Source organism: Ischnura elegans, chromosome 10 (genome assembly GCF_921293095.1).
Source record: "Ischnura elegans chromosome 10, ioIscEleg1.1, whole genome shotgun sequence".
Lineage (NCBI taxonomy): Eukaryota > Metazoa > Arthropoda > Insecta > Odonata > Coenagrionidae > Ischnura > Ischnura elegans.
Window position 1 is genome coordinate 97,290,815 of NC_060255.1, and position 27,209 is coordinate 97,318,023.

The 27,209-nt window shown below is 39.5% G+C and overlaps 3 protein-coding genes across 3 annotated transcripts; 1 reads left to right on the forward strand and 2 right to left on the reverse strand.

Moving 5' to 3' along the window:
- Window positions 1–297: 297 nt before the first annotated feature.
- Window positions 298–13,210, reverse strand: LOC124166801 (selenocysteine insertion sequence-binding protein 2). The gene is made up of 6 exons (XM_046544493.1): window positions 13,041–13,210; window positions 12,113–12,958; window positions 11,530–12,017; window positions 7,089–7,309; window positions 3,053–3,207; window positions 298–889 (listed from the first exon to the last, which is right to left on the reverse strand). The coding sequence occupies exons 1-6, from the start codon at window positions 13,050–13,052 to the stop codon at window positions 638–640; spliced, it is 1,974 nt and encodes a 657-aa protein (XP_046400449.1). The 5' UTR covers window positions 13,053–13,210; the 3' UTR covers window positions 298–637.
- Window positions 13,211–14,497: 1,287 nt separating this feature from the next.
- On the forward strand, window positions 14,498–21,308 carry LOC124166546. Its single transcript, XM_046544097.1, has 3 exons — window positions 14,498–14,765; window positions 15,119–15,314; window positions 20,579–21,308. The coding sequence occupies exons 1-3, from the start codon at window positions 14,628–14,630 to the stop codon at window positions 20,878–20,880; spliced, it is 636 nt and encodes a 211-aa protein (XP_046400053.1). The 5' UTR covers window positions 14,498–14,627; the 3' UTR covers window positions 20,881–21,308.
- Window positions 21,309–21,931: 623 nt separating this feature from the next.
- LOC124166547 (ragulator complex protein LAMTOR5) lies at window positions 21,932–27,203 on the reverse strand. Its single transcript, XM_046544099.1, has 4 exons — window positions 26,966–27,203; window positions 25,874–25,935; window positions 22,339–22,453; window positions 21,932–22,244 (listed from the first exon to the last, which is right to left on the reverse strand). Exons 1-4 carry the CDS (start codon window positions 26,998–27,000, stop codon window positions 22,178–22,180), a joined length of 279 nt encoding a protein of 92 aa, XP_046400055.1. The 5' UTR covers window positions 27,001–27,203; the 3' UTR covers window positions 21,932–22,177.
- Window positions 27,204–27,209: the final 6 nt, after the last annotated feature.

A 27,209-nucleotide genomic window follows, 5' to 3' on the forward strand; every position in this document is an offset into this window, starting at 1 on the left:
TGAAAAACTGGTCACTAAGTAATGGGTGTTAAACTAATTTTAACACTTTTCATAATCAAAAAAACTTAAGTTGTTAAAGAAACATTTTGTAAATTCCTGATTTTTCAATATTTTATTTTCTTTTATGAAGGACAATGATTGTGTTTTTATATTTTAGGGGGGGGTCTGGACCCCCCCCTGGCTACGCCACTGTATCTTGTTATTACTAAAAATTCTAAGTATATCAGACTTTACCTCATAAGAATACCATAAAAATGACAACGGAGGTAATAAAAAATTAATCGATAACTTTTAACATAAAATTAACATCATTTTAATGTAAAAACTTCAAATATGTTACAGAACATCATAATAGGAATGTCTTATCCAGCTTAGCTGCTCTTAAAGTTCTATTTCCTTTACATACAAATAAGCTCGGGATAATCCTGCAGCCATAAAAATAAAGTTAGAATTCAATGATTGATTATTCTTCATTCATCAGCAAAATGCCAATATAGATCAACAAAAATAAAGTAGGTACCTCATTTATAAATACTTCATTATTTTGAATGGTTCAAAACCAATTTCATTTATATATCACACAAATAATGTTTCAAACAAGAATTGGAGCATAATCACGATTCACTCATCACACGATTCATCCTTCAACTTGATGACTAGGAGAACTAACTGACAATTCAGCAATAGCTTCGGTTAATTTCCGAAGTAAAGGTAAGGTGTCACAGCATTCACTTTCACCAGGTAACACACCTTCTTTTACTTCTTCATCTTCTCCCTTCGCAGGTAACATACCCAGCTCATTTATTATTCGTGTCTTTTCCCTGAAAAATTTCTCTTCATACTCTTTCTTTGATAATTCCAAAGCAGATATTGTCTTCTTAAAATTTTCCTGAAATAAATTTGAAGAAAGTTATGCAATTGAAATTTTTAAAAATGTTACTGCCAGTGAATTGAATGAATTGTAAATTTATAAACAAGTTTTATGGCACATATGCAAGGAAAACAATTGGATAAAAAGCATTAGCTATTAGTGAACAAATACTTGGTCAGTGGTCATATTATTGTAATTGAACACTATCAACACTGTAGAGAAATACTTGACCCTTAACCCTTTTGCTGTGACTCAATCTCCAGAGAGCTATTCATCCCATGCAACAGAAAAGTGACAGCCTCCACAGCATGCCACAGGGAGAACAAAAAGGTACGTTCACAGTAGCCTACCATGCAATCGCACCAGGTACGTTCACAGCAGTGATAGGGTTGATGCCAGTCAGGTGTTTCTAAAATTTTAGCTGTTTTCTTCAACGGATGTTTTTCATTCTCATTTGCCTTTGTTTCTTTTCATTTTATGCATGATCAACACACATAGAAAAAGTCACTGCTGCCAATATGTACTTATTTCCTCAGTAAAAACAACTGCATTTCTCAAGGATAAAAAAGAACTTAAAGACGAAATCGAGTTTCATCTGATACTGGCATGACTATAGTTGCTGTGATGCTCTTCTATTTTAGTAGAGTGTCGTGACTCGTGCAGCACAGACTTTCAAGCGTCCTGGTGGAGCCACGCTGCTTCACAGGACCACAGAGCCCATCCGTGGCCTAGTGCACAACAGCGAGAAATGCGAAAGCGAAGGACACATGTTGAGTATTACAATCCTGAGTGCACAAAAATTGTAAAATTAAAGACTAGCATGACAGCCAGGGTTCCCACTCTAGCTAAATTATAACATTCACAGTTTTTTCCAGGTTTTCACAGTCTAAATTGCGTCAAATTCACGGTCTGTAGATAAGCTATTTTAGGAAGAAATATTGATCACATAAAAATCACTGGCCCCACGTTAACTAAAAATATAGCAAATGCGATAAACGTCAGGAATGCAAACGCAGCAATGAAAGTGCTCTTATGACATCGCCTATTGTTAGCAAAATTCAGGCCCTGCTAAAGGTTGTGAGTGGGAAAATGGAGGGTGATAGGGAAGTGAAGAAGTGTCTGATTTTTCGCCAGGGTTAATGAACACTTTGTTTGCCGGTCTTCCAATCACAGCCTTAAGGTCTGTGTGTCGTCATGGCACACGGACCAATAATTGCGCTTCGAATACACGTGTGCAGATAAATGCGAGGACAGTGTCTGCGAGTGACTGACCTTGAAACATGATCGAAGTATCAATTTTTCTTTTGATCTGTCAATCGTAGTTCTACATTCCAGTTTGAGAGGTTTTTAAGGTTTTACGACGAATTTCACAGGTATTTCCAGGTTTTTTCACGGTAGACGGAATTCACGGCATGTTCACAGTTTTAAGGTTTTCACGGTTGAGTGGGAACCCTGGTAGACGTTCAAGACTAGAATATATTCAACATCTCATTTCCTGGAATACATGACCAACACCTTCGGTTAAGAGTGTATTTTTTATGATTATCATATTTAAAGCAAAACATCTGAGTGCAATTACGCAAGGATTTTGGAGCTCTATATACTTTGTGGAAAGTCCAGTAAGTGTCCATCAGGGGATTTCCCAGCAATATATTTCATACTGTTTTTTCCACTGGATGAAAAAGATACCTGCCATTTCTCTTTCCGACGTATAAAAAGCATTTATTGCAGATAAACGTTTATGGCACTGTTGCAACATCAACATTGATGTTTTTAACTATTGAATGGTGAAAAATCTTGTGAAATCAACTCTAAATATTCACTCTAATAGAGTTCTTCTTCAAGTCAGGTGAATTATTTCAGCAAAAAAACTCTATAACACCAAGTTTAGCATAACCCAGTAAATTTAGCAAATCCAAGAAAAAAGTGCTCCATTATTTTGTCATTGTGATTTGCAAATATTCGGTGCTTCCAGCTATCACTTATACCACACTAAATTAATTATGTCATTGGAATTAAAAGTATCAACTATGGAGACTATTACTAAATTTTAATAAAAAAAACATCAGTCAGTTATCACTATGTAATACATACAACTTTGTGCACTCAATCACCACTCCACATGCGATGGTCCTGCCAACATTGGCCATCGAATTCACTAACACCAAATGAAATTCTCACCTCAGACCCTTGATAGTTGAGCACTCCAACACAGCTGACGCCAACTTTACGTAAAGTGATTTTGCCTAACTGCCTCCTCAATGCTGGAAACACAACAGGAACGTTCTGCTTTGCGGCCGAATCAATGATTAACTTCACAGCATCATCCAAACTACCTGGAAATTTAATTTGAAAAATAAGAATACCAATAAAGCCATGGCTAAAATTCAACACTAAAGATCAGGGAATTGGAAATAGTGGCTTTTGAGTACCAGTCTCCCACGTGAAAAATTAATATTGTTCAAGTATATCTAAATGTCAGCTTCTGCAGCGGAGGGGATGAGTCCTCGCCTACCATACCGGAGGTCGCAAATTCAAGTCCCGCCTGGATAGGTTTCCCTTCCAGGACATGGGTGTGTGTGATCGTCTGTTGTTGATTGTTAAAACTCCCGATGTAAAGGCCACATTGTGCTGTTTTCGCGGGTATTTTGAGATAGATAAAAATAAATAAAACAAATACATTCACCCCTTAGTTTCTCAAAATCTCTTGAAGCCACAGGGGCCCAACATTTGAGCACAAGTGGCTAGAGTAACATTTTAGGCAACCTAAAAATTACTCTCGAGGTATGAACTTTGGTATGTTAGTTGCACTTATAACCCTTTCCAGCCGACTCCACACGATCGTACGGGAACGTTTAAAAATTTCCCCCAGTCCGCTCAGATTACAGTACACCGCCGATTATCCTAATGGCTAATAATGATGGGGAGGGACGGCACGAATGATCGGAAAACACGGATAACCCAAACTTTCACTCAAATGTCTTGCAATGTTCATAATTTACCTATAACAAGCAATATACTATTATTTATGCAGGTATTCTGTTATTTTAGAGCTCTTCCCGGACTCAATAAGAGCCTTCGCCATTTCGCTATCTTTTTAGCGGCGATAACATGGTTGTACTTGCATTAATAATGCTCCGTATAAGGCCTGGTTTGGAAAACCACACTTCCATGGCTGCGTGATCACGGGTACAGAAAAGTGGTTTGCACGAATGCTTCAAAACCACTGCTTGACGTCATAAACTACACTGTTGGGCACCACGCCACGAAATCGCGTCTCGCACAAGTTTCCCGGGTTGCAACTGCTGCGGGACGTGTATCCGTGATCACGGAGCGTGGTCGCACACGGCGAGGCTTCGAAAACGGGAACACGGTACTCCCGTGAATGCAGCTAGGGGGATTCTAACGGAAATAATAAGCCCCGTATATCCTGGCATTCCCATAATTTTGTGTCCGATTTTATTTTTTTTTATAAGGATTGCGGAAAATATTGAGCGAGAGTGAAAATCATGCACGGATAAACCGCAACACGGATATACCACAGCCGAATAATCTGGAGTCTGCTGTACTTTTGAGCATCAAACTGGACTGTAACGATCATGTCAACTTCGTGCAAGTTCTGGTCCACGCTTCTCTCTTTTTTTGTTTCACTTGGTGACCTACAGATGGTAGCAGGATCATGTAAACATCAGTATTTCAAGGAGCAAAGCAAAAATGTTCAGGATGGAAAGGGATAAGCTATTTTATCATATTCGAAGGTAACTTTTAAGTCTTAAACTAGTAACTAAGTAACTTTAAATCTTAAAAGATGTTCTAGTTGTTACCGAAAATCCAGGGTCTTGAGGGAATAATTGCTAGAAACTTAACATTTCAATCAAGATAAGCATTATTTAACTATGACCTTTCCCAGTCCAAAGAAACTAGAAAAGGTATTCCCAGTAACAGACAACGAATTATATTCCATTAATATCAATAAATTCAACTGCAAAAGTGTTCCACAACCAATCCCCAGCAATGTTAAGATTTTTAATGGAGTACATAGAGGGAGGACACCGTGTAATGAGGAGTTTGATCTACATAAATTCTGAGCATTATCAGAAATGAAAGTGGTATTTACGATTATCCATGATTTCCAATTCTTCTGTGCAGTTTCTCCCCATCATTAGAGCAAAAATTGTATTACCTAAGTGTTCATTGTATTACTTAAGGCAACTCCTAAGAGATTATTTACATGGAGGAAAGCCTACGGCATGACAACTTAATTTATAAGTAACTGTTATACTTAAAGTTTCTTAATGTAATCCATGGATTAAATTCTTTTTCGATAGTTCTATTGTACTTAATTAAACTTAACCTAAAGTTTCTAAAAAATTTCAAAACATGATGTATGTATCACTGAAATAGGTAATAATCCCTTTACATAATTTTTCCTTGATACAAATAAACAATAACCTACATTTATTCAGATACACAGATACTGTGTCAAAGAATTAACCTACCAACAAAAATGCAATTTTCACTAAAACTTTGTATTTTGAGCTGTTTTGTCAGGTTTAAGTTGACTGTCATAAGAGCTGTGCTTTTGTACACTCATTATTGTATCCAGAAGGCATAGCACTATGGACTCTTAGGTCTAAGTCTCCTTTTAAGCAGAACTTAAAATTAAGATTCTACGGCATAACATCATCTTTGACTAAAATGTCAGAGAGAACCCTACATAACCAATGGAGCATATTGTTTTGTTGCTTCCATTATAGCCCTGATGGGTTGATGGAAGGCGAGGGGTGTTAAAATAAGGGTCTGTGGGTGCGAGTAGTCAAGATACTGTGGGGACAGAAGAACAGGACCCTGGGGATTGGACGAGGAGAGAATAATCTTGGAGATAGCGATAGAAGGATGAAGGCACGTTATAACCAAGACGGGGGAAAGGGGTCAGCACCAGTTGAATGGAAAGATGACTGAGGGGCTGAATTGGTGAGTTAAATCATTGGATCTTCACTTTTTTTTTTCAATCTGCCCAAAAGGAAATTTTTCCAACCCATTACATTTCTAATACATACTAAAAATTCTAGTAATTCGATCCACCCCAAGGCACATAACAAGCCGGATACAATTTCAGTACATAAATTCCGCTAACTAATACCGTGCGATATACTTTCTTTGTTTTCAAAAATTCAAAATTACTGTTATCCTCTGAAAACTGACACACACAACAATCCCTTAAAAAATTGCTTTCACAAACACAAAGCTTCTGAGATCAAGTTAATTAAAGTTAGTGTCCCTTTATAGGCATCTTTTGAGGGCAAAGTTTACATTTACACCACAAAATATGAAAGTACAGCAGACTCCTGATTATTCGGCTGTGGTATATTCGTGTTGCGGATTATCCGTGCATGATTTTCACTCTCGCTCAATGTTTTCCGCAATCTTTATAAAAAAGTTAATCGGATACAAAATCATGGGAATTACTGCATTAATGCTAGGATACACTGGGTTTATTATTTCCGTTAGAATCCCCTTCGTAAAACAGAAGCGATCGCACACTAGCTGCATTCACGGGAGCACCGTGTTCCTGTTTTTCAAGCCTCGCCGTGTGCAACATCGCACTCCGTGATCACGGATACGCGTCCCGCAGCAGTTGCAACCCGGGAAATTTGTGCAAGAAGCAACTACGTGGCATGGTGCCTGACATTGTAGTTTCCGACGTCAAGCAGTGGTTTTGAAGCATTCGTGCAAACCACTTTTCCGTATCCGTGATCACAAAGCCACGGATGTGTGGTTTTCGAAACCAGGCCTTACATAAAGCATTAATAATACGAGTACAACCATGTTATCGCTGATAAAAAGATCACGAACTGGCGAAGAAAGCTCTCAATGAGTTGGGAAGTACTCTTAAAATAACAGAAAAACGGCATGAATAATATGTTGTTCGTTTTACATAAATTATGAACATTACAAGACATTTAAGCGAAAGTTTGGGTTATTTTTGTTTGGGTTTGTGTTTTCCAATTATTTGAGCCGTCTCTCTCCATCATTAGTCCGGATAATCAGGAGTGTACTGAATGTAATCTTTTGGATTCTAATGAATGATTACATACTTCAGTCCAAACAGACATCCCATTATCACACAGATTAAAGAAATAAATAGCAAAGAGAACACATATTTCGTAACAAAACTTCTGAAATTGGGATATGAGACACGTATATATGTACCAACCTGGGGAACCATCTCTCTCCATATCCTGGGCCAGAATGACAATTTTCACTTTATGGGCCGCCAGTGAATTCTGCGTTTGTCGCAGCCCAACGACATATCTTCGGTGGGATGCCGATTTTATGGGCTGAGTGGCATGCATCCTATCTTGGAATTTGATAATATCTTTCAGCATTGCCTTCACATGTTCCGTGAGGTCTGAATTCTTACAATGATTGCAATACCTGAAAGATGGTCAGATCAATATGATTACAATGATGAAATCCTGTGAGAAGCCATAAAGGAGACACTTCTCTTAAACACTCATTTCAAGACGTTGCTGAACAGGAAATGGGGAAAAATTGTGAGTTGGCATCAAAATAAATCTCGTCATTGAGATTCAACATAAGAATGAACAGGTAATCACTTAAATGTATTGACAGGATTTTCTGGATAGGCAACACTATCATCCTCCAAATCCAACCAGGTATGCTACGTTAGAACAAAATTTCTTTAGGCAGAGAAAAACTTGAAATGCGATCAGTTCACACTAATTAAGAACAACTGGTGTCCAAATATATGTGTCACCTGAAGTGAATTATTTGAATACTAACTATTGATATTTATCCTATGCCTCATTTCACCTGAAAATAGGCTACATGCTATATAGAAATTCCATTTAAAAACCGATAATAGGACTGATTTTCCAATGATACTGTTTCCAGGCAAATTTAATTTCAGTATTCTTTTCAACACCAAAAATGTATCCAGAACAACAGAAATTTTAATGTTAACTGACTGACTTTTTGCTGCTCCCTCCTGATCTTATGAAATTCTCAGATTTTTCACCACATGAAAGAAAATTTGACATGGTAGTCACAGCAGAGGTTAGGGAGATTTGAAGAAGTTAGAGATAAATATAGGAAGTAGAATGGACAAATGTCAACTGATAAACTAAGAAAACTAAAACATTAGAATCGGAAGAGGAGAAGACGAGATGAATGCTGAACTGGGAAAACAAACCTTAAAAAACTAAATGAGAAGGAATTCTGTAAATACGTATCTGGGAAGCTAGTGAAAGAATATGTCACTGCAGTGCCACAGTAAGAATAACTCCACAAAAATGATAATTTGTTGCACTCTCCACTTTAGATGATTAAAATGTGATACTGTGAAGTCTCAATTATACCAAGCAGGATTTTGCGCAATTTCCAATATTACGTAGTGAAATTGTGGTCCCGGCAAAAAGTCTATGGTAAACACATGGCAATACTCGATAATATGAAATATTTTGAAATTATGTACGAAAATCTGGATTGGTCCCCAAATGCAAATGGGATTCGTTAATACGAACAATGGCAAACAATTTGTCAACAAAACTAGTTATACTGGCAAAAGCAGCAACAATCATTGCTTCTGTGGTGCATCAAAGTGTGAAATCGTAAGTGACAGTGCAACTTCTGATGGAAAGGGTTCACCTAAAAACTTATAGTGAGAATCGAGGGGAAGTATATAAATATATATTTATAATTATACTTATATACAATGAAAATATTAATTATGACACAATTCCCCTATTTACGTGCCTAATCATAAACACCGCGTTGACAATACTTCGTGGTTTAAGATTTGAGGAAAGTTGCGCAGGATATTTCTTACACCCCTACTTAAACCCTATGTAATTGAATCATGCTAAGAAAATATTGCAAGTCCATAAAATTGCTCAAATTTCAATTTTCTAGCGGGATAATAGGTGACCACATGACAAAACTTTTCAAATCAACAGTTGGAAATATGAGGAAGGAAAAGAATTAAGTCACTCAATGATAGAGGGCATATTTTTCATTTTGAAGTTTCATTTTATGGACAACTTTACAATATGGAGAGGGGGAAAGGTCAGGGATAATACTGCAGTTGTCAATGACAAGAGATGGGGAGAGGTAGTAAGGATATCACAGACGATATAACACTTTACACACGAGCCCTTATTGAGGGCAAAATGGCTCCTCTATTACCAATTTGAACGGGGAGTTGATGATTCTGCACATGAAGTTTTCTAGTAAGTGGTATGGTATGGTATTTGGAGGAGGCGACCGACAGCTGAGGTCATTTGTGCCATGAGGGAAAGGTATGGAAGGAAGGGAGGAGAGAAACCCGGCATCGGCATTAGCCTGGTCTTAACGAAAGGCGCCAAGGGGACCACGGCTTTACGCCCCATCCGACGGACTGAGTGTTATCCTTAAAATGCCCTTCACACAACATTCAAGCAGGGATCGGGCAGTCTCTGAAAATTCCCTGCCACTGCCGGGATTTGAACCCGAGCCCACAGGGTGGGAAGCCAACACTCAAGCCACCACTCCAACCCGATTCCCCTTTCAAGTAAGTACCTTGGTATCGAACCACAAGGGAGAATGCATCTGGCAGTCTTTCGCCCTGGACGAGATGAATCGTACAGCATGGGCTTGCATGAAATTCATGTGAGTGTGTGTGAAGGCCTTCAGACGGTGCCTAGCGAGTGTCAAGGCAACATACAGTAGAGAAGAGGCAGCAGCCAGGACTATAACCATGACAGCAGCGACGAAAATGAAAGTGAGTAAATAATTCCACCACATAATGAAGTTTATGCAGCCCTTCAAATGTTAAGAAATTTAGATCTGGACTCCCAATTTAGTTCTCAATTATGCAAGTTGGGACGCCATGGTGGAAGCAGTGATGGAGAAGAGAAAAGGCAAAAAAAAAACAAATTTTTTTGCTGATATCTTTTCATGTAGATCGGAGTTATCCAGAAAAAACAAGTCAAATATCTTAAATACTGTACTCTATTTACCACCGAAGTATTTTTCAGGCAACTTGTAATGAAGAGGCACTTCCAACTCTAACCATGAACTTTTTTGTAGCACTCCTAACTGTTCCCCCCATTCCGAGAGATCTTTCTTTCCAAAACCTTTGTTTACTCTCTCCAACCACCTTTTGCTGACCTTCCTGATACCCAACTTACGCAACAAAAGCCCCACTCTCCTAGCATTCCCCCCCTCCCTCCGGTGAGGGAACTTGACTGAGTTGTAAAAAAAACATGGCCCCCAAACGTAGTCTCAGGCAGAGCGGAAGGCCTTTTACCCTCCCCTCTTCCACCTGCCCTCTGCACCTCTCAAGTAGAGGTATCAACTTCCTTGACCAGGCAATACCCATACCACTCCTACTTTGAACATTTTTCAGCTGTGAAGGAGGACTTGATATCTCCCGGTAACAGGGACAAGTTAACAACTCGAGAGAGGCTGAAGAAATATTTTACATAATCGGGGAAATTGATTGCTTGAAGCGTAACTTTGTGAAAGCGATTCATTATTAAAATTAAAAAGAAGAACTTTGTGCTTTCACATTAATATTTATTCACAAATTTTCAACCATGGTTTCAACATTGGACATCATCATCACCTGATGATGACGTCCAATGTTGAAACCATGGTCGGAAATTTGTGGTTAATTCAGGTGGTGATGACGTCTAATGATGAAACCATGGTCGTATAAATTTGTGAATAAATACTCATGTGAAAGCACCAAGTTCTTCTTTTTAATTTTAATAATCAGGGAAATGAAGAGGAAAAATCTTCATTAATTTTATTGGCTCCAACACGCATTTTGTCATTTCTCTACATATTTTCAGTCTGTCCTAGTCCTAGCGTAAGACTTGGCGGATTCGCATTCCCTCCCACTCCATTCCCCCAAAGACACGCCTCGGCTACCTGCCTCGCTCATTCCGTAAATGACACCATTCATGTAGCCAAAACATGTAACTAAGTGATAAAACGTGAGCTGTATATTGGGGAAAACTAAAAGAAACAACAATTTTTTTAAATTTATTATTTTATCTCTATGGGAATAAAAGGGAGTGGTTCAAAACCAGGGAGGAAATTTTTTTAAAAACAGGGTACACATACTAAGGTTAGGGTTTTTAACAAATTTTAACACTTTCTATAATCGAAAAAACTTCATTTGTCAAAAAATCTTTTGTAAAATCATGATTTTTCAATATTTTGTTTTCTGATATGAAGGAAAGTAATTTTGTTTTTACACTTAGGGGCGGTCCAGACCCTCTCTTGCTATACCACTGCCATTTTTTAATTTGAATTGATTCTGATGCAGTGGCGCCGACTCCATGTGGCTTGAGGGGGCCCGAGCCCCCTCAAAAATTCCTTATGGGTGTGAGGAAAAAATGTGTCAGGCTTGTCGATTTGCCCCAAAGTGTCCAGATATCGAGAATCGAGTTATCAGGGTTCTAATGTTGATCATACGACTCTTCTAAAATGCTTAAAAAACTTAAAACTTACTACTTATAAAATTTTCCGGGGCAAGATCCCCGGTTTGGGCCCCCCCCCCCCAATATTTTTTGTAAGTCGGCACCCCTGTTCTGATGCAAATAAAAGATTTAATTGAGAGGAACTTTAAAAGAGGGGGATATACTTACTCCCTGAAATTTCTGCTGTGCAACGAATCTTTGACCATCTTGTCAATATCAGCCTCACTTGGGTTTTGCTTTGTTAAACACTCCTCGCTTTTCTCTTTTATCTCAACCTCCTTCAGCCCTTGAGCATCTTCTTCTTTCTGTAAGTTTAAGGGCTCTCCAACAGGCGTAGATGAAACGTCCAAATGAGGATCTACCGTAGAGATTTCTACCACACTGTCAGGACAATTGGTATCACCAGCGGCTGGAGTGCTCTCAATCTTATCGAATCCACTTCTGGCCTCACGGCGCCTCTTCCTCTCCGCCAGTATTGCCCTCTTCAGACGAGTCATATGCCGCTTCTTCGGAGTCTCTCTCTTTTTTCCACGATGTCTTAAGGGATTTGACGAATCTAACATGTTTCCAGAGAGCTTCGTATTCTCCTTCCGCTTTGAAATCGTAGTAACACCACCCTCTCCCTCGCCTTCCAACTTCTTCGCAGCTTGGCATATCTGAAATGAAATTGTGTACATGTCTGTCAAACAATTGCCTTTCCGAGAGCCATAATGTGATCGATCAAAACTACGCTGAAAATCTAAGGACTTACTTCGATGGCCTTCCATATGTCCACCACGACGGGATCCCTTCTTTTCTTGGACTTGGTGGGTTTGGGCTGATCCTCATCCAAAACCTTGGGAATGGCATCGACAGCTTTGCTCTCACTTTCCGGTATTTTTGCCGAATTCAGACTTTTCTGAGAACGTTCAACGGTACTTCTCACGCAAGGGTTGCCTACGCTTCGCAAATCAGGAAATGCTGATGTGTCTAGTTGCACCTCTCGAACACTTGTGTTATTCTCGGGAGGGCGAGAGCGGTTGAGGGCTTTGTCATGCACCTGGGAAAATATTTTCTCATCTATTACGGTAACCTTCAAACCCTTGGGCGCCAACATTTTCCTTAGTGTGTCGTTTTCCTTTTTCCTTCGCTTCTCCGCCTTCAGCTCCGCTTTTCTCTCTTTGCACATCTTCTTAAAGGCGAGGTTTTTCTCCTCTTTATTGCTTAAGGCCACATGTTCGCCATTCCCTTGAGGCGTTCCTACTCCAAGATCTTTAGAATCTGAGGTAAGAGGTTTCACAGCTGATGACGAACCCTTGTTATCGGCGACTTTTGCATTCCACGGGCTTTTCTGCCTTTCAGCCGAAGCCGAAGGAACTGGAACTCCTTTACTCCTAATGGATACATTTTGCTGATCATTTTCAATCTTCCGGCACGAAGTTGCGGTGTAATTTCCGCTCTCTTCGTTTTTCCTCGAATCGCTCCCGCCTAACCTTGGCCATGTTTCTACCTCGTTGGCTTTTGGATTGCCAGACCGTTCCCCTAGCTGAGGCCAATTTCCCAGAGAATGTCGCTGTTCAACGCCTGATGATTTCTTTGAACCCCATGCACCGCCATTCTAAAATAAATAGTAGATGACAATGAGCTATTTCCACTCCATTTCTAAGTCAATCATACTTTCATAACAGTACAATACTTGCCCTAGCATACATCCTGGTTGAGATAAATACTCATAAAAATATAAATTTTTATAAAATAGTATACAATACATTCTTACGTAGAATCTGTAAAAACTAAATAATCATCTTCAACGATATTGTCCTTTTAACTGAACCGTGAACCCGTGAACGTGATTACCCGTGGATCGCATGTTTAGTCGCAACTGTTTAAAGGGTTTCGATTGTTGCCTTCGGAGGCGCTGCATTACCTACATGTGCGGGATATTCAAATCTTGCAAGCCTGCTACAGTCCAAGCGGCAACTTACAGACTTGGAATGCGCAGAAAAAAAGAAGATGAGACATCATTAGAATGATCAAAATAATTAAATAGAACAACAGGAGCTCATAGCAATCAAAGGCACAATCTTTGAAGTCACTTATAGCTAGTATGACCTACTTTAAGCTCTTCGAATTGCCGTGGAGCAAAAACACAAGCTTTTTCATCCCATCAGGCAACTGAAGAGCCATCTCAAGCCTGAGTTAAAAAGTGACTAAGCTATATAGATATTATAACCGAGCATTTGCAGTAACCCAAATGAGCTCATATTTATCGAGTAACATATTACCTCATGAAAAACAGTAAATAAATGCGGAATGCCACTAAAACGGGTATTACGCATACATCAATCAGCAATCGGAAAGTAACAGTAGCGATATTTTCTTCTGGTATGAAAACAAGATGCTGTATTATTTTACTGGGAAATAAGATAAATTTCAACATCGGCGACGGAAATCGGTACGCATCCCCCCAAAGCCTCAGAGAAATCAAAAAATTATTCACATTTCTTGTCTTGATTTAATATATACAAACTGCGTCTGCTTAAAGTTAAGTTTTAAGCGCCAAAATTATGTTAATGCATTTTCACTTTTCAGGCATGTTATTTTTCAAAAAGTTTCCTTAAATCCCCGTTTCCAAGGGGGGTTGTCCCCATGAGTAACCCCCCTCATCCTTCCCCAAAGTCCCCACATCTTCCCCAAAGCATATTCCTATTTACGCCACTGCTTGTCAGAATAAAATAGTAGCAGGCTCTGTGATCAGTTAGTCTTTCAGGAAATTTCGTTGGCGATCATGCAATTTGCTCTTTTACACGGCTAAACTTTTCCTAATACATTCAGTCATACAAGATCGCGTACAAGTAAATGTATCATTCTGAACATCCTTTATACAATATCGATACCATGAAAATATTTTAATTATAAACAGACGATATAATTGATATGTACGCGGTGATTTGGGAAAAGTTGTCGCCATAGACGACAACTGCGGCAGCCGCTGCGAAACATTTGGAAATTTAATCCCCGGTGCTGGATGACTGATTAGGCTGAATCGCTTCATTGGTGGCGTGAATTCAACATTGCTTCCTTAAAGGCTAACAAAATCTGCATCAAGGGCAGAACAGGATGTGCTCTATAAGATAAGACTAACTGAACTGCACGTTCGCTAAACTATCTGACTTCCTCTCAAAGCTTCTGTAGCAAGTGTGTGCATCGGAGTTTCAGTCGCACGAAGAAAAGTAAAAGCAAGTTTCAACAGGTTCACTTCAACAGCACGTGAAGAAGATACATTGATGATGTTCATCGCACTGAAATTCGCTCTCTTTTCCTCCGTTATTCTTTTGTTATCCAAGTCGTCGTTTTCTTCGGAAGAACAATTCTGGCCCTGCGACCATGAGGTGAACGCCACACTAACGTTCAACATCACGGAGGTTTGTAAAATTCGTGCATTACCGCAACGATTTACTACCTATTTCGTTCGCGTATTTGCAAACTTGTTCATTTCATTCTTCAGGCAGTTTTATAATTGAATTCCATTTTTACTTTTTTAACGCTGTCATTTTGTAGCTACTTGAAATGAAATTTACTCAAAATCAATTGACTTACTGAGAATTAATATCTGGATTTTTTGCTCCAGCTTCATTGTAGCTCGTTTGCAAAGGAATTTTTTTACTGTTATTTATTTCTTCAGGAAGATTTACCGAATGAAACGAAAACTCCTTAGCCCGCTGTATGAGGTCAATAAATTTTATCCGTTCGTTGATTGATTAGTACTTTAATTCAGTTTCTAGGAGAATGGTTGATCATAGCCAAGATGGATGACCTAGGCCATAAAAATGAGCTGTTCCGATGCGACAGAGTGACTCTCCGTGAAGTTAACAGTACTCATTTGCTGATGTCGGGGGAAAATCAATTTAATCAACAGAACGTCACTGTCGTAATACAGAACGCTTCGGATGCTGGGAAATGGGACCTGCCAGGTGAGTTTTTTCTCCATTGCCAGATACAGGCAACATGGTTATGTCATCCTAGTCCCGTAAAACGATATAATAATAAGCTAATGAGATGTTACTCTGCAACATTTCCCATTTTTTATCAATGGTTGCGATAGATGTTGATAAAGTACCCTTTTTTAATTTGTCCATCTGTTGCCTACATCTCCGCCTATTTACATCTTCTCAGCGGTCGTAGGTGGCAGCGAGGTCGGCAAGGTCCTCGGGGTCCGTATCATGCGAAATCCTTGCAGAGACATATCATCATCATCTTTTTCAGCATCATTAGCAGCATCAAACGAGGAGGAAAAGAAGACCAAGAGGATGGAGAAGAAGTAGGATTCGATAAATGTAGGGACGTGGAATGTGAGGACAATGATGAGGGCGGGTAAACTAGAAAATATAAAAAGGGAAATGCTGAAAGGGAGGGTAGATATCTAGGGTCTATCCGAAGTGAGGTGGAAGGACAGTGGGGACTACTGGAGTGACGTGTACAGGGTTATATTTAGTGGTGGGGAGGAAAGTCAACGAGGGGTAGGTTTGGTATTAAACGGGAAGATTGGTAAGCGCGTGGTAGGTATAGATCAGGTAAGCTATAGAATTCTTGTGGTAGAAATTGAGGCACGACCCACCAACCTTGTGGTGGTTCAAGTTTACATGCCCACAAGCAATCTAGGGAAGAAGAAGTAGATGAGGTGTATGAACAGCTCGAAGAAATAATTAGAGAAACGCCGGGTAAGAAAAATCTGGTATTAATGGGGGACTGGAACGTTTCAGTCGGGGAATGGAGGGATGGAAACGAAGTAGGAGAATTTTAATTAGGAATTCGGAACGACAGGGGTGGGAAAGCAGCAGAATTTCACTGGAGAAACAAGTTATTCATTACAAACACTTGGTTTAATCATCACAAAGGGTGAAAGTACACATGGAAAAGTCCAAGGATATTGGGAGATATCAGATCGCCATTCACAATGAAGGTCCGAAAGAGAAGGGGGCGTGCGAATGCAACAGCATGCCAATTACAGCAGTGGTATCAGCTTCTGTGCTTTCGCAGAAGACGATTTTTGGGCTTGGACATCAGAACTTACAAAAACCTGCCTGGCGGGAGAGGAAGTTTGAAAACTGTGGAGGGTCAGTGAGCGAACCCTTTCAAGTTGATGTAAACCCCAGCGCCCCAATAAATTCCATGATTCATATCTACCAGGAGTCCAGTTTGTTACATTAAATTCGCACAAGGTGAAATTTACGTTGAGGACCAAAACCATAATTTGTTACCGTTTGTATATCAGTTTCGGAAAATGGCAGGCCAGGGAACGAAGAAAGAGCTTCTGCTGGAGGGGCGACCAGAGGACCAGAGGGGAGAGGAGAGTGGGGAAGGGAGGGAGACGGCCTCAGCCGTGGTGGCCCTAATCACAAAATTCAATAGCAGTATTACTAAAGACAACGAACAAAAGCAATATTTGCTTCAGATCGCTTCCCAATTTCGAAAAATGATAAAAGAGGGGACGAAGATAGAGATAGTTCAACTGAAACCTGGCTTTGTTGAATAATTTTCTCAGTAGGTTGACAAATTTGTGACGATTTTCCAAAATAAAGTTAAGATTGATTACCATACGTGCCGACATGATTTGGTTTACGAAACGAGTTCAAAATCTGAATTTGAGAGAGAGAGACACTGAAGCATGTGAACATGGCGGGCGACCGTGGGTCAGGAGGAGAGGGGGACGGCCTCAGCCGTCTGTTGCGCCGCATCGCTTAGCGCCACTCTTGGCGCCAGGCTGCGCGGGCCGCAAAGCCTAAATGGTGAAATATACTTAATAACCTATGAAATTTTAGTCCTACGGTTCATAACTTACCCTGATGACCCTAATTTGACAGTTTTTGCGAAATCGTATGACTAATTAAGGATGTTGGTATTCAGGCGCCTCTCGCTAACTAATTATTTAAAAATTTTCGAAAATATTTTTGCCTATACTTGTATAGCCGAGGGTCATCGAAATCCGGTTGACGATTTTGAAATTTAAAAAACAATATTTTTTGGGACAGCCTAATGGGACGGTCTAGGGGTGAGGGCCCCCCTCCGAGCAACAGGGGGTCCGGGAAAATTTTTGAAAAACTACATGCCTGGAAATACATTTTACGTCATTTTGGCACTTAAAATTTCACTTTCAGTAAATGCAGTAATTATAAGTCAAAACTGGACAATAGTTTAAAATATTCTTTAATTTCTCTGAGGCTTTCTCTGAGGGGGATCCATCCCCCTCGTCCCCCCCCCCCTAGTTACGCCACTGGTAGGAGAGAAGGAAGTGGAAGAACGTGGACACAGAACAGGGCTAAAGAATGTACAGACAAATTAATAATCGATTACGGCGTGAAACTAAGAGAGCATGGGAGGCTTGGTGGAAAAGACAGCGAGAGGAAATGGAGATGTTTCAGAAGGAAGGATAGGTAGGCGCGTTATATGCCAAAGTTAAGCCGCTATCGGGCGGCAAAAGAGGGCAACCCATGCCTAAAATTAAGGCTAAAGATGGAAGGATGCTAACCGAGTGAGAATAGGTACAGAGTAGATAGAAGGAATACGTGGAGGATCTGTATGAAGGAAGGAATAGGCCGGAGGGATTGACATTAGAGGAGGAAAGTTAAGTGGAGGAGGATAATATTGGGCCGGGGATCTAGATTCGGAAATCAAGAGAGGCCTTCGTGATATGAAGGCTAGGAAATCAGTGGGCGTGGACAATATCCCATGTGAGCTGCTGAAGAATCTAGGGAGGGATAGTAAGAAAAGGTCTTTCGAGCTAGTTCGTAGGATCTATGAGGAGGGGTGTTGGGCGGAAGATTTCTGAAGAAGAGTGAAGACGGTTCTAATTCCGCTACCGAAAAAGAAGAAAGCTGTTGAATGCGGAAATTATAGGATAATTAGCCTAATATCGCAAGCGGCGAAAGTGGTACGAGGATATTGAACAGACGAATGGAGGCGAGGGCAAACGAGTATTTGGCGATGATCAGTTTGGTTTTAGAAAATGGAAGTCAACTCGTGATGCAATAGCGATAATGAGGTATCTGGTGGAGAGGAACCTAGAATATGACCGCGACGTGTATGCCTGCTTTGTGGATTTTGAAAAAGCATTTGACAGAGTGTAAGGTTAATGGATATTCTCAAGACATTAGTGTAGATTGGAGGGATTGGCGACTGAATCGTAATCTGTATATGGCCCCGACTGCGCAAGTGATGGTAGCGGACGGAGAATCTGGGTGGGCAAGCATGGGCCGAGGTGTGAGGCAAGGCTGTCCTCTATCGCCGCTGCGCTTTAACATGTACGCTGAAGTGATGGTAAGGGTAGCGTGGGATGAGTTAGAAGCAGGAGTAAAAGTGGGAGGAATGATATTCAAGTCAGTTAGATTCGCGGATGATCAAACGTTGATTAGCCACTCAGCGAGGGGTCTTCAGGCTCTAGTGGATGCGTCATACGAGCGTTGCGAGGAGTATGGGATGAGGATTAATCATGAGAAAACTAAGGTTATGCGGTTTTGTAAAGCATCACGAGCGAGGAATATGAGACTCAAGATAAAGGTGGGTGGTGAAAAACTTGAGCAGGTTGAGCAGTTCAACTATTTAGGCAGTACGTTAGAGGAAAAAGGATACAGTAGTAAGGACATCAGGAAAAGAATTGCATTATAGCGAAGGAGGCGTTCGTGAAACAGGAAGGAGCTTCTAAGAGGATCGTTATGTAAGAGTTTAAAGAAAAGGTTAGTCAAGAGTTTGATCTAAGTGTAGCACTTTACGGTGCAGAAACGTGGACACTTAGGAAGGAGGACGAGAGAAGACTCGAGGCATTCGAGATGTGGGTGTGGCGAAGAATGGAGAAGGTGAAGTGGACGGAGAGGAGGAGGAACGACGAAGTGCTAGACATGGTGGGCGAGGAGAGGCAGCTTTTAGATGAGATACGGAGGAGACAGAAGATATGGATGGAGCGAGTACTTAGCGGGGAGGGGATGTTGAAAATAGTGTTAAGAGGGAAGAATGTTAGGTAAACGAGGGAGAGGAAGGAAAAGAATAGATTTTTAGATATGTAGAATGAAAGGGAGAAGGTCTTATTGTGCATTGAAGAGGGAAGTGCATGATGGAAGGGGGTTCCCGGGATTCTTCTTAAGAACTCCATGGAAACCTACCTTAATCGGTAGAATATTTTAATAATAATAATACCTGCAAGGTAGGCATCGCTCAATTCGAATGTGCTATACGTGTTGCCTATGCTCTAGGATGTACAAAAAGAAAAGTCGGTGAGTGGGCAAAACTACAAAGCGGGATTTCGGAGAGAATGAATTCCAGGGGTGCAGGGGGGTTTAAACCCCTTCATCTCTTTCGCTAAAGCCATGGGAGAAATGTCCCTAAAAAATGTGGAAACGGCACATGATGTTCAGGTACTATGATGGTGGTTAAAATTAGTGGAATTAATGGATTGCTATGAATATTGTACGTCAGGTTTGGGCTGCAGGACTTCAGCAATTGACAGCAACTAATGGAAGGGCAAAGCGTTCTTTGGAAGCAGACATACAAGCCAGTTTACGAGGTTCGAGGAAACACTATGGGCCTGAATCACTCGGCCGCTACCACAAAGAACACATTGTATGTAGAATACATTGTGCTCCCAGTGATAAAAGGAATACAAATAGCAACAACGAAAGGGAAACTTGACTTTTAGTGACATGCCATTAAAAGCACATTCTTTATGCCACTGAATGACAGACAACAACCAATAAGAGCGAACAGTATACCTACACAAAAAATTGTACAGGTACTTCTGATGATTGCAAGTATTCAAATTCAACAAAGAAAGAGGGAAATGACAAAGGAAATTGCCAAAATAGATATTGTTTGTTGGTTTTGTTATTTCACACCACAGAAAATTCCAGTTTGATTTCGATACTTCCCTAATATTTCTAATGAAAATAAAATTCCTAGAGATTTACCAGACCTCCAAGTTTTCCAGGGTGCTACACTACAAGCACCATAAATTAGTCAAGCTTAACCCAGAGGGGTACATTGTCCGTAATGGCAAATCTATTAAAGACATCATCATGAAAAAGGGCACCTCTTGATATTTACAATTAATTAATTCTGAATTTATTCTAGCAAATTCAATGTTAATAAGTTTAACTACTTAAAACACAAAATTTTGGAGCAGCAAGTATATATGCAAATAACACCCCCTGCATTCTACTTACAGTTTTTTATACTTACTGATTTCCAGATATTGATGGTGGGGCACTGATAATGGACTTGGATCCCGGGCGTTACCTGACGATGGCAGTTTGCTACCGCCCTCTCCGCTTCTGGTGGCTGGCTGTCTTAACTCGAATGCCCACCACCTCTGATTCATCACCGTCATCATCGCCATCTTCTCCACCCCCCTCTTCCGAGCAGACCTCCACGTCAATAGAGAGAATGCCTGCTCAATCTGTCAAAGAGGAACTCAAAGGCCTTGGTGAACGCCTTTGGAGATTGGGCATTGACCTGGATGAAGCCTCCTTTTTAACAAGAATTCACTGCTAGTTTTTGTACTGAAATAATATTTCAATTACCATCCTCGTTTGTAGGGATTACATACCATTAAAAGAGTAAAAAAATGCTAACATTAATTAGCTATTTAATACATTTCCACATGGAAGAAGTGACATTTAGAATTGCAGAAAGACACTTGACTCCCAGTCACTAATAAGAAGCGGTTCCAGAAAGCAACATAACTTTCTTTCATGCTTACACTTTTGTAAACTTGAGCACGATCAAAAATGCATCTTGAATAAGAAAGATATTCCTTGTCCCTAGATCTCATTTATTCGTTTTTGAAGAGGATTACAAGACTGGTTAATCAAAAATGACGGTGTACTTCCAACGATAGTACAAAGAAGAGGAAATGTTGAGCATTCATGAATAGCAGGAAGAAACCCGACTTACACAATTAAATTTATCCAATTTTGCAATTCATTGTGTTCTGGAGAAAATTCACTACCCAAAACTCATGTAGGCTCGCATGGTATTAGACGGCTTATCGTAGTCAGGGGTGTAATGGATTATTGGGTATAGTTAGTCGCCAAGACTCTCTCGCCTTTGTCTGAGAGTCCGGTATTGATCGGGAAAATTGCAAGGAAAAAGGTAAGAACTCATGTCGGCTACAATCACACTTTATTCTTACTTCAGTCGTGTGCGCACGCCGACTGCCCAGCGTACTGTCGCCTTCCTCTGGTCAGCGTTTCCATTATTCTCTCGGGTGCATAGTAGGATCACGTTCCTAAGCAAGATGTCTTACTTTACGTGGCCATGCAAGCAGTTCCTGTCGCCAAAGGTGGTGGGGGATCGTGGGAACCGAAAGGAAATGAGTTATCGCTAACTGTGGACGGAATGGAATCCAAAGGAAATGAGGCAAGGAAGACGACAGTCGCCTTTTACCATATTATAATATTGGATTAATTTACTTTGGAAGAAGTTCAGCCAGCTCCAGTACTTGATGCTTTGGGCTATTGTAGGTAATCATAGAAATATCACTAAACTTAATTGAACTTTTCAAACAACCACGCAAAAAAAAATTTTAAAGGACAATTACTGCTTCTTTCAAATGATTGATTTATTTACAAATTATTACCAGGTATCAACAATAACATTATTATATGGTAAACACTTGAACATATCAAAAGGAGAATACCTCATACATTATACAAAATTAGGGCAAAAGTTTACCATTACATTAAGATGCTTTCATGTTAAACCATTCCCAGTAAAATCCAAACACATTTTTATAAATCCACAGACACATTATGTAAAGAATAATGAAACCACGCAATATTCCACTACCCTATGATGTCACATTAGTTTTATAAATGGCAGCAGTAACAGTATCAGCTTTTTGGATGAAGCATTGCCTGAAAACAAAGATTAACATTATTTACATCCATTGTTTTCACACAGTTGTCCAGATATCGATTTTCATGATGTTTGACATGGAATGTAACATACTTAGTTTCGCTTTCTAACAGGACCACAGGTGGTTTTGAATTTGGTTCTATTTTAGCAGCTTGATCAGCAATAGCTGTAATGATGCCTGCACTTTCATTGCTAGCATGTCCTTTGGCTGAAAAATGTGGACAATACACAATAATTGTATTAATATATACATCATACATATAGACAAAGGTGCAAAGGGGAGAGAGAACAGAATCCTTTCAAAAATGCAAGTTCTGAACCCACAGGAAAATACCATGCAATGAGTTAACCTCCAGCTGAATTGTTTTTATCTTAAAGCTGTGTTAACACTAGACTGTGAATCATTTCCAAGGTCATTATGTAGGTACATATTGAATATCAAAAATGCATTTCCACTACCCAATTAATGCTGTTTTTGTTTCATTATGTTGTTTATCGCTGCGCCCAGCCCAATGCTGTGCGAACACAACAAAACTATGGTGATTTATTTATCTCTATATCTGTTTACAATGCAAAACTTAAATAATTTACACAATTACTTTGCAGCATTATAGGTTATAATGATCTTTAATGCAATTAATTTTTAAAATGACGTATTCACCTAACGTTAAATAATTCTATTGTGTACTTGCTAAAGCCCGTATGACACTTTCCAATTTATTGGCCAATAAATCGGCGCGCAATATTGGTTAAAATATTGGGTGGGCTTTACGCATCGTACGACACGTACCAATATTTACACCAATATTGGCCGTTATAGTGTTCTAATATCCCGCTACAGAACGCCACATAACACAAAATGACAAAAGAGCATCTCAAAACGCAGATTGATTGCCAATGAGCTACAGAATGGGAGGTGGCATAATAATTGTAAATTTAATAACTATTTCGAGGGGCTGCAAAGATATTCTCGAATTGCTTGAAATTTCATTCGGGTGAGTTCCTTGAATGATGAGAGATAGGCAATATTGTGATCTCATAGGTGAGCCAAGATAACGTAGCGGCTCGTTTTGGCTGGAATATGTTCATCGAATAAACAGAGATTGTATCATCAATTGGGACTTTCACCCAAAACTTTAGCGCTCAAATCATGAAAAATAGTTTAATAATTGTAAAATAAACAAAATATAGACGCTATCGAGGAGAAACACGACATTTTTATTCATTAAATATCCGAAATGTTATTTCCGAATTACCCACTTTAGACAGTTGATGTTTGTGAATTTATATTCTTTCAAAGTACATATTAATTATTTGAGCTATTTCATGGGTTGCTATGCTTCTAAAGTTTTTATATATGATATTAAAATTCCGAGGTGAAATGTTTTGCAAAGAGCTTCTAGTTTTGGCCACTAGGAGTCGACAAGACTGAGTTCTGATTGGAGATTGGCCTCGAGAAAATAGAACCAGTTCTAAAATCTAGATTGGCCAAGAAATTGTGCCCAATATTGTGAAACGGAGATTGGGCTAGAAATTGGTGTGTGTCAGTGGGTCCACAATCCAATATCCAATGGATTGGCCAATAAATTGGGAAGTGTCATACGGGCTTAAGACCTCATATCATGCAAAATCAAGGATTCATATTGAATAGTTCTCTCTCATTATGAAATTATGCAACTGTGATCCAGATTATTAAAACTAACCCAGAGAAATTTAATATTAAATTTACAAATTATACAAAATAATTGAAAAGTTGCATTCACATAGCATTGAGAGGAAGAGACCAGCAATTCTGGATGAGTTCAGGAGTATTAGGAACATTTATTTTGGACTCAAAAAAAGTTTTTAAGAGAATACAATACATTTTCAGTAAAAATAAAATCAGGCAATTACAAAATATTTTAGTCCTAATTCACATGCAAACAGGGGCACAAACAAAGTTTGATTGGCAGGGGTTCAGTTTGAACCGAGGGCTGACTATGTGTGACAAAATAGGGTAGTTACCTTCATCAAAGAAAACGAAAGGCATTAATTGTGAATTGTTACCCATCATTAGTATATTCACAATATACAAATTATTTGGTTTAATATATATCCCAGTTTAGAAGAATGTTAATGGTCAATTTTAACCACATTTGAAAAAGGCCAGATTGGCGGTCATGCGATGCCACTCCACCTGACGTCAAAGGGGCCCAGTTACTATACTCAGGAGTAGTCAGGTGTTTTAAAATGTCTGAGATTACCAATGCACGCATGTGGCACAGAGCTCAGAGAAACATGTCTTAATAATCACCTATTAAAATTGCCTATGGTCGGAAAGTTTCCTTCGTTTGATAGGGTATTAATACTCTTTAATTAAGCCAAGCACTACCTGCTAGCAGGGTACTCTGCTACCTGCCTGCATCGTAGTGGCACTAAGGTGGCCTCACATGGAGGCAGCCGGAACCAGAATGACGTCACACGGGCTTTTCCCAGCATTCATACTTAGCTGTTGCGTTTTCACAAGCTTGAAAATTTTCACTTTTCATTTAATCGCAAAAAAATAGATTTCATCATTTAAAAATCTAAAATCATGAAATCCATACTCCAGGAGTAATAATCTTTCGATTTAGGCCATTGAAAAAAAAATAGGAAACCCCCCCTATTGGCTTCATGTATCAGTTAAGTTAAAGGCAAAGTTTACTTATATTATGAAGCTTAAGTATGCTGAAACAAGCACACTTATAAGCTGTAATATTTTACCAACTAATGTCCCTTAAATACATAGATTTACGAACACATCTCTAATGTCATCACATCCGTGCAATATGAGGTAGGAACAAGATGTTTGCAATAGTATATAGGAATGCTAACATCAGATTAGCGAGGATATGAGAGTCAGGAAGAGGAAAGACATGGTCATTCCTGCATGATATTGTTCAATGGGAGTAAGAGGGGGAAGGAGAAAAAAACAGCCTCTGCAGGGATAACCTGGCATTGAAGCGTCTTCTCAAGCAGCGTGAGTAAGCGAGTGAGGAAAAAGAAAGGAGGGATCAGGAGGGAAAAAGGAAACAAATTATCACAATATTTTCTGAGATCTTCATGCGCACTAGTCCACGACAATAAAGAGCAACTCAGGCTGCAATGGAGAGAGTAGCTCAATAAGTTTGCTGTGTTATCTCCGACTTTCTCAACCCCCGTTAATTTCAGGCTATGCAGCAGGATGGTAATTAGAGGAGGCAACCGACAGCTGAGGTCATATTTGCCATGAGGGAAGGGTAGGTAATGAAGGGTGGAGGGGAAACCCAGCATTGGCATTAGCCTACTCTTAACTATAGGTGCCAAGGGGACCACGGTTTAACGTCTCTTCCGACGGAAGGACTGTTGAGCTTGAAATGTCCTCCATAAAACATTCAAGCAGGGTTTGGGTAGTCTCACATAATTTTCTGCCACTGCCGGGATTTGAACCCAAGCCCACGGGGTGGGAAGCCAACACACTAGCCACCACAACAACCGAACCCCGTTAGCAGGAGGATTACGATGGAAGCCTTAGTCCCTCACAGAGTTCTAAAGATAAATCTGCCAAAGGCCATGCAACAAGATGATCACATATTCAATCCATATTTAGTCTGACTAGTTTCCAACATACCTCCCAAACATAAACCTTGTCTATCAGCATACATTACTCCAATAACATTTGGTAGTTGATGGCTAAAATTAATAAGAAAAGAAATCTATTAGCCAAGAAGTATTTTTATTTCATAAAACAAAAACTCAAGACTTAACTCTAAAATAGTGGAGAAATAATGTGTGAGTATATTGCCATGTATCTACACATTGTAATGAGGCTCCTTATGATGACGTGAAAAATGAATTTCCACATAAAAGCAATACATTTCATAAGAAATGGCCCCAAGCCATAAATTCACATTTCACAATGAAGACATTAGTGCAAACTTCTCATAAAACAACGAGAGCCAATTTCAAAGTATGATAATTGCCAAAACGTCCTAGAAAAAGTCCCATGAACTATTCAAACATGTACTAAGACTTGCCAAGAAGTTCACAGCTAAGTCACATCCCAAGGCAATGTCAACAACCCATTTAAGGTGAAAATTTTATTTACACTTGGTTGGGCAATATTTCCCTTGATGATTTCTATTTGTATAACTCAGCAAAACCCCTGGCAGTAGATAGTGACTTTTAAAATGACAAGTCCAAATGGACATATCTATAACACATCAAGTGAATTGCCATGGATTAAAGAATATGATGTCCAATAAGTTCTCCCACCAAAACAACATTAATCCAGGCTGATTTTTTAAAACACAAAAATTTTACGTCTATAGTGATCCAAGGGCTTTATTTTGCCAGGCAACTAGTTTGAATTTCCTTATGTCGGCACATGGCTTATCATTAGGGAATTTCTTTGTCAATATCACTTTAACAGACATTAATTTCTTTTCTGGGTGAGTGATGAAGCAATAATAATTACATGACGCCAAGTTTCATTCAGTAAAGTCTGATCATGGATTGCTTTCTATGCCATTCCTTTGACTGCACTTTTCACTGGGGAACTTACAAAATATCGCAAAATCGCCCGATTACCTCGATGGATAGTTATCATACACACGCACACTAGATACATCACACATTCTGTATAGAAATTATATGAGGGCTTGCGTATGAGGTGCATGCATATTTGACAGCATAAAGGCATTTCAAAATTAAATCATCTTACATCTCTTCCAGGCATTTGTCGAGATTCTCCTCCATATCCGTTAATTTACAGAATCTGAAGCTTCTTATAGATTAATAGACTCTCCGTGTGTTAATAAAACAGAGCAATCACCGTAAAGAAGGTGTATTGGTAAGCATTAATAATTTATCTTTGTAACTCCACTCTTACATGCTCTGACAACTCGTCATATGATCAAAAATCACCATAATCTCGTCATGCGCATTTTCTTATCGGCAGGCTTTTG

Excerpts from the sequence above, each read along its gene's own strand:
- LOC124166546 (XM_046544097.1), top strand. The coding sequence starts at position 14,628 with ATGATGTTCATCGCACTGAAATTCGCTCTCTTTTCCTCCGTTATTCTT. Across the intron at positions 14,766-15,118 it reads TAACGTTCAACATCACGGAG|TTTCTAGGAGAATGGTTGAT; the intron begins GTTTGTAAAATT and ends ACTTTAATTCAG. Across the intron at positions 15,315-20,578 it reads TGGGAAATGGGACCTGCCAG|ATATTGATGGTGGGGCACTG; the intron begins GTGAGTTTTTTC and ends ACTGATTTCCAG.
- LOC124166547 (XM_046544099.1), bottom strand. The coding sequence starts at position 27,000 with ATGGAGGAGAATCTCGACAAATGCCTGGAAGAGAT. Across the intron at positions 22,454-25,873 it reads ACAAGGTTTATGTTTGGGAG|CCAAAGGACATGCTAGCAAT; the intron begins GTATGTTGGAAA and ends CACATTTTTCAG. Across the intron at positions 22,245-22,338 it reads CTGTTAGAAAGCGAAACTAA|GCAATGCTTCATCCAAAAAG; the intron begins GTATGTTACATT and ends CTTTGTTTTCAG.
- LOC124166801 (XM_046544493.1), bottom strand. Across the intron at positions 12,018-12,112 it reads ACATATGGAAGGCCATCGAA|ATATGCCAAGCTGCGAAGAA; the intron begins GTAAGTCCTTAG and ends ATTTCATTTCAG. Across the intron at positions 3,208-7,088 it reads GGAGAGAGATGGTTCCCCAG|GTAGTTTGGATGATGCTGTG; the intron begins GTTGGTACATAT and ends TTAAATTTCCAG.